Here is a 10,265-nt window from a genome sequence, read left to right as displayed (position 1 = left end):
TTGGGGTCGCGGCGGTTCTCACCTTCCTTGGGGGCTGCGGGGCCAATGATGAAGAGGAGGAGGGTGGGGGGGATGAAGGCTGCCGGGGGGGCCATGGCGGGACGCGGCCCCGCAGCTTCACGCACTCCGTGGGAGCGCTCCGGCTCTGTTCATTCATGCCCTGCTGACGTCACGTGGCCCCGCCCACCAATAGGAGAGCGGGGGGGGGGGGGGCAGAGCCCTGCGAGCGCTGCGGGAGCGCTTCCTTCGTCCGTCCGTCTGTCCTTCTGCTGCACGGCCTGTCCGTCCCTCTGTCTGGCCGACCAACCCTCCCCCATACCCACCTGTCCATCTGTCCAGCCCTTAGCTGTCTATCCAAGCACTTCCCCGTCCGTCTGTCTGTCCATCCACCCATCCGTGCGTCCATCCACCCCTCTGTCTATCCATCCATCCCCCCATTCATTACCCCATACATCCATCCCATCCACCCCTTCATCCATCCATCCACCCACCACCCATCCCTTCCCATCCCCCATCATCCACCCTCACCCCTCATCCCAGTGTTGCCTGCTCCCCCCTCCCACCCCCTCCCCATCTGCCCCCACACTTTTGGGACGTTTCCAGCACTTTCTCCCAGGGTTGCAACGCGCCCGGATTGACCGGCCGGGCCGGCCCAGCTGCTCCCCAAAACCTCACCGCACCCCAGGCCCCACCGTGACCCCGACTCGTCTCACACCACGCCCCACATCTCTGCTGTGGGATGGGAGCTGGGGTTCCCCAAATCCCCATTAGGACCTTTTGGGGGCAGTTGGGGTCCTGCCTGCTTGGGGTCCCCCCCCCAAAGTCACAGCATCCTTCAGCACCCCAAATCCACATCGCCCCCAGATCTTATAGGGACAGCACCCACCCAAACATTCCCCAGCCCCCAAGGACCCCGGGCACCTCCTCCTCCCACACCCCAAAATAAAGGGCCTCCTTCTTCTTTTCCCTCTCCCCTCCACCTCCCCGCCCCCCCCCCCCAAAAAAAATCTCCAATCCAGAGTTTGGAAAACCAATACTGTTTAATGGCAGGGGGAGCCCAGACGCCACGGTGAGGGGCTCCCGCGCCCCCAAAACATGGAACCCCCCACCAAAATGGGGTTCAGTCCTCGGGGGCCCCCTGACCCTCTGGGATGACACCAGCTGCCATCTGGTCTCGTTGCCACAGCTGCCCCACCAGGGCATCCAGCAGTGGGGCCACCCGCGCCAGACCCCCCCCGGCCCCCCCCAGAACCCCCTGCCCGCAGCACCCGCAGCCCCCAGCTGTCCTCGAAGGCAGCCACGTCCGACTCCGTCACAGCAGTGTGGGGACACAGGTCGAATCTGAGGACATGAAGGGGTTACGGTGATGGCAGCGCCCCAAAAATCGGACGGGGGAACAGGGAGGGCTGAGGATTTGCGGGGGAATGAGATTTAGGGTGATGGGGATACGCGGGGTGCTGGGATTTGATAAGGTTGGGGCTGCTGGGATTTTGGCTGCTCTGGGATGCTGAGGGTTAGGGGTGCTGGAAGGTGATGGGTGCTGAGATGCTGGGGATGGAGGTGACGTAGATGCAGGGTGCTGTGGGATACAGAGGATTCGAAGCGCTCGGGATTTGGGGTCTTAAGGGAGAGCATGGAAGGGCAGTGCAGGGGATTCGAGGTGCTTCGGTGGCTGCCAGGGACCCCCAGTACCTGGTGCCCACCACCACACGCAGCGTGTCCTCGCCGGGCTGCAGCACACGCGCCAGCCGCGCCGGCAGCTCCTCGAAGGACGCGCGGTCGGTGAAGGAGAACAGCAAAAGGATGGCGTCCGCCTCCTCCCTGCAGGCCTGGAAGAGGAGAGGCGGCCGTCACCCACCTCAGCGCCCCACATCTCCCCCCCCCACCCCCAACCCCACGTCTGTCCCCAGCTCACGGGCAGGAGGTGCTCGAATTTCCGCAGGGCACTCTCCCCGCAGTCCCAGAAACGCAGCTGAAAGAGCACGGGGCGCTCGGAGCCCAGCGGCACGGCGGGCCAGAACAGCGTGCTCACCTCGATTCCTGCGGGACGGCAAAGGGACGCATCCAGCCAACGGCCCCACGGCACCGTGACACGTCCCACGGACCCCACGTCCCCGCCATACTGTGACACCAAAGACCCCCACAGACACCCACATCCCTGCGGTCCCCTCCACACCATCGCACTGAGCGCCCCACAGACCTCGTGTCGCCGCTGCGTCCCTGTGGCACTGTGACACCGAGCACCCCATAGATCCCATGCCCTCACCGTGTCCCTGTGATACCGTTAATCTGAGCACCCCACAGACCCCAGATCCCTGTGCTTTCCACCGTACCACGGCACAGCATCTCACAGACCCCACGTCCCCTCTGTCCCCACCACACCAAGACACCAAGCACCCCACAGATCCCATGTCTGCGCCCCCCACCACACCATGACACCAAGCACCCCATGTCTGCGCACCCCCCACCGTGCCACCACACCGAGCATCCCACCGATCCCATTTCCCCCCACTGTGCCCTCATGGCACCGTTACACTCAGCATCCCCATTGTGTTCCCCTCCCACACACCGTGACCCCGAGCCCCCCATGTCTCCCCTCCATACCCAACGTCTCTCGGTGCAAAGGGGGCACGGGGCTCCCAGCCAGCGCTGCCACCAACGCCGTTTTGCCCACCCCGCTGCGTCCCGAAACGAAGAGTTTGTAGGTGACCGTGGGGACACTGAGGGCGGGGGGCAGCGCGGGGCGCTCCAGCAGCCCTGGGGGGGGAAGGGGAGGGAGAGGGTGGGAGAAGAAGGGGATGTGTGAGGCGTTTGGGGCGGTTTGGGTTGACGTGGGGGGGGGGTTGGGGAACGCTGTAGGGTCTCACCAAAAACTCTGCGCTGGTTCTTGTGGAGGATGGAGGCCAGGTACGGGCGGCCGGGGGGGGGACAGCAGCCAGCCCGGCTCCACCATCGCGGGGTGGAACCTGGGGAGCACACGGGGAAACCCCCACGGCCGTGGGGCACTGAGCCCCTATGGGTCTCCATTGCCCCCACTGGGCCCCAGCGCCCCTACCGCTCCCGCATCCCTCTCTAAACGCCCCGTTGGGAGGCGCCCCGTTACACCCCCTACCCGCCCACGGCGCCACGCATCCCGCCCCGAGCCCGCGCCCCACCCGCGTGCCGCCCCACGGCTCCCCGAACGCCGCCGGGCAGCGCCCACCCCCCGCCATCCCTTCCCCACCGCGCTCCCGCCTCCCTCACCCGCGGCTGCTTCCGCCCCGACGACGTCACGTGACGAGCGTGGCCTCGCGCAAAGCCCCGCCCCTTCCGGCGGTTTCACGTGGGTCAGGAGCTCCGAGCGCTTCAGCCCTATAGGCGACCCCAGAGCTTCGGGTTACGGAGGGTCTCAGCCCTACAGCTGCCGTGTGCGAGCACCACAGCCCCACAGGAACCACAGACCTCTGTGTCGTGAGCCCCATTTGCTATAGGCTGCCCAAACCTTCAGAAGGGAGCTCTGAGCCTTATGGGTTTAAGGCCCCCCCGGCGTTACGGGCCGCCCTAAAGGAGATGGGGCTTCAGGGACGCCCCTATGGCGGAGCGTCGCCCCACGCACCCCCCCCCTCCTCCCCCACCAGGAGCCCCATTTCACCCCACACACACGCAGCAGCATTCGGCCACTTCTGCCGGTTTTTATTTGTTAAACGGCTAAAAATTCCTCGAGGGAGAGCGGGACGTAAAAAAAAAAAAAAAAAAAATGTACACAGATTTCTTTAAATATCACCAAAAAGGGACTCCTCACCCCCCCCCTCCCCCTCCCCAACCGGGCGCTGCCGTTTTGGGGTCATTTGAAGGGGATTTGGGGCCGTTAGGAGAGCAGCCGGTGGCGGTGGGTGCCCGCATCGCAGCCAGCTCTCAGCAGCCCCACGTTTTTGCTTTTTTTTGCCTTTCATTCTTTTATAAGGGGGGAGGTGCTGAGACATGCAGACAGGAGAGAAACGTCGGACGTCGCGTTGGGGTCCCCGAGGAGCGGGGATTTGGGAACGGATTGAACCTCAAGGTTTATCTACAAACTGCAGATGAGGCGCTGCCCTCCCTCCCAGCCCATCCCACACGGGGCTCCCCAGCCCTGCTGGACCACAACGGTACTGCTGTCATAGGAAACAACGAGCCCCGACGCTTCCTGGGGAGGGCTGCCACCCCAAAGGCTGGGGCTGGCGGTGGCGAAGCCGGCAAAGCTCAGTGGGGATGGCGAGGAGATGGGGACCACGTCATGGCGCTGCCGGTGCACAGGGCTGTGTTTTGGGATGAGTTTCCTACTGGTTTTTTTGCTATTTCGGGTGCCGAAGCCAGGAGCATCCTCAGGAAGGGCGCGCTGTTGGTAGAACGGAGCAGAATGCGCCCAGCTTCCCCCCACCTCGAGCTGCAAAGGAAGGAAGGAGGGAGGAAGGAAGGAAGTTTGTCCCAGACGGACACACGGGTTCAATCCATTTGGATTTTGCTTTGTTTTAATCTTTGCGGAAGGAGGCACATGCAAAGATGGTTTTGTTCCTGCAGTGGAGGCTCACGCCGTGCCGCTCGGTGCACCAGCACTCAGCATTCGGGCTGTTCCTTTCAGCATTTCCAATCCCTCTGCTGGGAATGTGCAGCAGCACAGCACCAAGGCTGCTGGGCAAGGAGGGCTGTGAAAGCAAGTCCTGCCCGTCCTATTCACAATGATTTTTATTTTTTGGCTTTACAATGCAAAACTGTCCTTTCTTCCTTCTTACGGTCCTGCGACGAGGGCAGGAATGAAGCTGTCAGGCCAAAGGGGTGAGAGGCAAAAAGAAGGCATCGTGTTCGTGTCGAGCAAAGCTTACGGTCACAGCTTGCAGTGCTGAAAGTTTGTTCAGGTATTGCTGTTGTTTTCTTTCCTCCAAGCACGAGAATCGTCAGTGCAATGAGCTGACAGCCTCCAGCTGCAAGGTCGGCTCTAGGAAAGCACCGTGACTCGCCCGACATCCTTGGCCTGGGCTGCAGCGTGGAGCACAGTAACAGGTCCTACAGCAGGGCGCTGCTCCCCTGCTTGTAAACACGATTTGCTTCACCGGGACGTGCTGGAGGTCGGCTTGAGCTGCATTGTTTGTTGTTCCCTAATTCACAGTTTGAATGCCTGCGCGACAGATTTCAGAGGGAGAGGGAGAGCCACGGGGAGGGGGAGGTGGCAGTAGGGCCACATTATCTCTTTGCTCGCACAAAGTACAAGGCATTTGTCTTGGGATAGTACTTCACGTTCTGTTTCTTGTCCATCAGACCACCGAATATGATGAGCTCCCCTCTGCCTTGCACCACCGTGTGCAGGCTGGTCTCGGGCGGCCCCACCACCGAGCTGCTAGTGAACACCTTCCATTTCACTCGCCCTTTCTCCTTGGTGTCCTTAATGTCCAGCACGTACATCTGCATGGGTTTGCAGTTCATGCTCTGGTACAAAGGCTTCCCCACGTTCAGGGACTGCGGAGGGTGGTGGCCCAGGCGGCGGGCGATGGGTGGCAGCGAGTGGCCGTCGCCTTGCGCAGAGCCCGGCCGCGCGTCGGCACCGCTGCCCTGGCCGCCCGGGGAGCCCGGCGAGGAGCCGAGCGGGGGGCTGAGAGCAGCAGAAGCTGGAGGGGCTTTGGAGGAGAGAGCTTTGATGGCCTCCAAGCTCCTGCGGAGCGCTCCGGGGGACACGGCTCCCGGCAGGGAGTGGGGCGGGGTGTGGATGCCATTGGTGTGCTCGGGGGGGTTGCGCAGCGTCCTGCCGTCGGCGCCGTCCGCCTGGCACAGGGCAGCTGCTTTCTGCTCCCAGCTCGAATCGACCGAGCCCAAACGCAGGTCCTTCTGCTCTGGCAGCGAGCCTCGCCGCGGCGCCAGGGCGAGCCCGACTTTCAGCTCGCATCCTTCAGTGGCTCCGGGTGTGCCGGGCGATACGAGCTGCAGCGGGCTGTCCAAGGAGGCCCCGCCAGGCGCCGCAGCCCCCGGCGATAAGCTGCCACCGTTGAGCACCGGGGAGCCGTCACCTCTGGCTGGGGAGAGGCTGCCCTCCCGCGAACCTGAGGGTGTCTGGCGCTGGGCTCTGGGCCTCAGGGTGCCCCAGCGGCCATTGACGCAGGGAGCCTCGTCTGTGGTCCTGACTGGGGACTGGGAGCGATACTCGCGCGTTTCGGGGACCAGGGCGGGCGGTGTGGCACTGATGGGAGAGGGACGAGAGTTCAGGCTGGGGCTCAGCGGGGCTCTGCCGCTGGGAGCCTGGCTGAAGACCACGACACACTGTCCTACCTGCAAGAGAGGAGAGGGAACGGGTTATGGACTGCTGGGGGGCTGCTGGCAGGGACGAAAAGGAAGAGAGTTTGGGGCATTCTGGGCAGGAAAGTTCTGCAGACGTGTGCGAGAGAGCAGAGATCCCGCTGCATCTGTCCCAAAGCCAGACTCACCCTGCAGGCAGGATGGCACCACAGCTCTGGGGCTCCGTGGTCCTCATTCTCTACCTTGAGTGGCTGCCACGTCCAGGGGTTTGCCTGCATGTGCAGCAGCCAGGCGTCTTTGAACAGCTGTGAAGAAAAGCACAAGGGATTCAGGAGACCAGCGTGCTGCCAAGATCATCCTGCAGGGGCAGGAATGGTGCTGGGCAGCTGCCTCACTGCTGCAAGCAGAGGGACAGTGACCTACATTGGGATCTGACCACCCAGGGGTGACTACACCCTGCTGTGGCCGTGCACAGGTCTTTTCATCCCCATCTACTGTCCCAGTGTAAAGTCAGGGCTTCTAATTAGCCTCAGTTAGCTGCTCACATAGCTCCTGGGGTGATTTTTATTGATTAAAGGCAGCTCCAGCTGTAGTGACAGCTTTGCTGGAAAGTCTGCAGTGTGCATCTCGGATCTGCAGGACAAAATGTCACCTGGGGAAAGCAAGGAGCCTTCCTGCTCCCCAGCCTGCACCCAGGGCTCACGGTACAGCAGGACTCGTGCAGCTCATGCCCACACTCCCCACAGGATACTTACTGCGTTGGGACCACCACAGCCACCAAGGATTAAAATGGTTTCGTCATCTATGACAATCTGGGGGGAGCAAAGAAGAGCGTTTCAGACCAGCAAAACCAGGACGTGGTAATGCTTCATGGTTAAATGCCACAGGGTATGATAACTGTTCTTCTTCTGATGGGCTAAACAGCAATTTGTATCTAGAAATGCTCATCACAGTTCTGGGACACGTGCAGGATGCAGTCTGGTATCTACCTGAGCCTCGGGAAGATTAGAAGTGTAATCTCACAGAACAGCTGGCCAGAAAAAACAAGGGCACGGCATGCAAAGACTGCAAAGATAACTGACCCAGAAACAGGGCACTAGTTTTCAGGTGACCCACAGAGAGCTGCCTGGAAGCTGGAAATTCAGCTATGCCTGGTTTCTGTTTGGCAGCAGCTGCCTGTGCTCAGGCGGGTTGTGGAGCAGAGTGAGAGAAGGGAGCATCACCTGAGATTGGCCACCCCTTGGGTGAGGGCTGGGCCCGGAGATGTTTGGCTTGGACCAAGCCCACTGCTCGAGATCCAGCACCCAGACGTCGTTGCTCCTGTGGGGGTGAAAAAACAGGCAGAGGCTCAGCTTGAGGTCCTAAACAAGCACCTGCTCACAGCACACCCATGCCCTTTGAAAACCTCTGGGGTGAGGTTTTGTCACAGACTGGGTTTGCTGCAGGCTGCTTGCCCCCAGGGAACTCACTGCAGGAGGTGAAACACGCAGTGAACAGCCAGCAGACCCTGCAGGAGCCTGCAGCAAGCATCAGCCCATCTCCAATCCCAGCCACGAGGGCAGGCAGGGTGAGCACAGAGGATTATCTCAAGGCTCTCTGATCAAAAAAACCAATCTGCAGCCTTCCCACACACCTCACCACCTCTCTGCTGCCCCAGTTCAGGGTTTTGCTTCAGGCAGCGTTGGCAGCGCTCTGTGCTGTGAGGACAACCAGGCAGTCACACAGGGATCCTGCTGCAAGGCTCTCACAGCCCAGCCTCACAGAGATTCCTTTCAGAAATGCCATCCCAGCCCACGCTCCTTGCAGGAGATTGCAGTGTCCAATGCCTTCCCCCCCAAACTTACATTTGTCGAGAGCCCAGCGAACCCCCAAAGACAATCATTTTGTCCTCAATGACACAGGAGGAGTGTCCTGCCATGGGAGGAGGGCCATGGGTGGTCACGATGCAGTTCCACCTGGGGGAACAAGGGAGGAGGAGATTCAGCACAGGGTGAGGAAGGACGGTGCTGGATGAATGGCAACATGAGAAATGCCATGGGCCAGCCAAGCCCTTGAGGATGCATTGCAGAGGAATACCAACAAAGATCCAAAGAGGAACGAAACTCATTACAAGTATCAATGTGCTGACCATTTTTAAAACAGGACAAAGCCACGGGGCAAACTTGGAAATACTGACCCTTTCAATTAAGTCTGCCCTGACTTCTTTCCAACGCAGTTTAATTACAGCATTCGAATGACACTGCCCAAAAGTGCAGTGGATAATTGACACTTTTGATGATTAAAAGTTCTCAATGAAAGAGGAGAAAGAACCCTCACTGCTTTGATAGAGCATTTGCTTCTTTCTCATACAAGCAGCAGTGGAGAAAACACGATCTGAAAGCGGCCGAATGCTGGTTAAAGGGAACAGGAAAGGGCCACGGGAGCTTTGAATTTTGGATCACAGACAAAAGGCAAAACCTCAGGGATTGAGGCTTTCTCTCCCACTTTCTTCAGAAAGTCCTCGAGCTCACAGCCAAACAAATTATGCACTGAAAACATTCGCACCCAGTTTTCCTGCCGGTGTGGAAGACATTGCAAGGAGCACCGAGGTGCTGCTGGTAGCTTTTCAGTGCCAGTCTGCAGCAAGCGCCGCCCCAGAGGCGTCAGACAGCAGCGTGCTCAGCTCCCAGGCCTGAGCTGCAGTGCTTTGCTTTTTTTTTTGGTTGAAATGGAGCCTTGCAGACAAGCCAGGATCAGCCACACCTTGCAAACCAGGAATGCGCACGGCTTCCCCGTCCCGCAGCCCGTCGCTCCCTCCAGCAGCTCCCCAGACATTCTTTGCCAGGATCAAAGGCAGGGTTTCAACTCCAGATGTTCTCTTACCAGTTTTTGGAGGGCGAGTATGTGTGGATTTCATCGAAGAACCTCTCTGGCTGGTGCAGGGGATACGGGCTGGGCCGCGTCCAGCCCCCAAACAGCACCAGCAGGTCCTTGTAGACCACCAGCGTGGCCCCAGCCTTGGGTGAGGGGTATGAACCTGGGCAGGGGGAGAAGAGAGGAGGGTTAGGAGGCCGTCCTCCAAACGCAGGCATCAAACCTGATGTGAATTGCACTCGAGTGTGATGAGGTGGGGACTGCACCTTTAAAAAGAAAAGCAGCAAAGAAGGCAGAATTAGAGCTGGGAGCCTGGGAAGAAAACTCCTGCCAATTTGTGTTGCTGTAATTAGTAGGAGCCTAAAAGCACATTTCACGTATGGCAAAACATCTGTCAGTCACTGGCAGGAAATTACTAGCTCTCCCCCATATCCCTTTAAATTATTGCTTTAGCACTGAATAAAAGCAATAATTACCTCCAAATACCTAACTTCTCCCCAAGGACGGAGCAAGAAGGAATGCTAATTCGCATGCATCCAGTGCTGCTCCTGGAGGACTGCTTGGGAACTTGCAAGCAGCAGCAGAAACCCAACGCTGCTGTCAGAAAGAGGCACAATTAAACCCAAAGCACTTTGCTGTGTCAGTGAGCAATCGCTCCCCGTGCCTATCAGAGAATGAGGCACAGGCCTCTGCAAAATACTCCCTTGCTGCAACGTTAGATGTTGAGTTGAATGGCTGAGCTTCCTACAGCTGTAACCAGCACCAGGTAGGTTCCTTCATCAGTGCAGATCTCAAACAATCATAAATAAGCCATCTAAAAGCATCGCACAAAAAAAAGGGTTGTGTGGGACCGGGGGAGCCCAAGGGCAAAGCTGTGCATGTGGCCATGGAAGCAGCATCACCCTCTCTGAAGTGCTGAGATAACAAAGCCAGCGCTCTCCTCTGATGTCCTAATGGGACTCAGGGAAGCATTTTTAGCAGGTAATGACATGCAGAACGAGGACTATTTTTAAAAGAAACCAGAGCAGCTATTTTAAGATGTTGCAGCTGAGAAAAAGCAATTTGATTGTGATGGATTCCAGGTGGTGGGTGAGAACAGCTGAGCCAAAAAGCACCCCTGACCCAGGAGCCCTTTGCTGGGGACAGAGCATGTTGTACTGCTGCTCCCAGGT

At 59.1% G+C, this 10,265-nt stretch overlaps 2 protein-coding genes across 2 annotated transcripts in view; both read right to left on the bottom strand.

The window, feature by feature from the left end:
- Positions 1–1,021: 1,021 nt before the first annotated feature.
- Positions 1,022–3,046, bottom strand: CPLANE2 (ciliogenesis and planar polarity effector 2). The gene is given in 7 exon segments (XM_042834260.1): positions 1,022–1,234; positions 1,236–1,341; positions 1,693–1,829; positions 1,916–2,040; positions 2,605–2,757; positions 2,868–2,925; positions 2,927–3,046. Coding segments are annotated over 7 exon segments (720 nt in total). The 5' UTR covers positions 2,954–3,046; the 3' UTR covers positions 1,022–1,120.
- A 605-nt stretch (positions 3,047–3,651) lies between these two features.
- FBXO42 (F-box protein 42) overlaps positions 3,652–10,265 on the bottom strand; it is a 39,255-nt gene continuing 32,641 nt past the window's right edge. The window contains exons 5-10 of the mRNA XM_042834259.1: positions 9,103–9,256; positions 8,085–8,195; positions 7,464–7,560; positions 6,996–7,052; positions 6,429–6,545; positions 3,652–6,273 (exon numbers count right to left, since the gene is read on the bottom strand). Coding sequence (XP_042690193.1) covers positions 5,197–6,273; positions 6,429–6,545; positions 6,996–7,052; positions 7,464–7,560; positions 8,085–8,195; positions 9,103–9,256 — 1,613 coding nt within the window. The 3' untranslated portion in view covers positions 3,652–5,196. The remainder of the gene's footprint in view (positions 6,274–6,428; positions 6,546–6,995; positions 7,053–7,463; positions 7,561–8,084; positions 8,196–9,102; positions 9,257–10,265) is intronic.

The sequence above is a fragment of the Centrocercus urophasianus genome, unplaced genomic scaffold (assembly GCF_019232065.1).
Source record: "Centrocercus urophasianus isolate 14NV4802_14NV808 unplaced genomic scaffold, USGS_Curo_1.0 seq_440, whole genome shotgun sequence".
Classification (NCBI taxonomy): Eukaryota; Metazoa; Chordata; class Aves; order Galliformes; family Phasianidae; genus Centrocercus; species Centrocercus urophasianus.
This window is presented reverse-complemented; position numbering and strand designations above follow the sequence as displayed.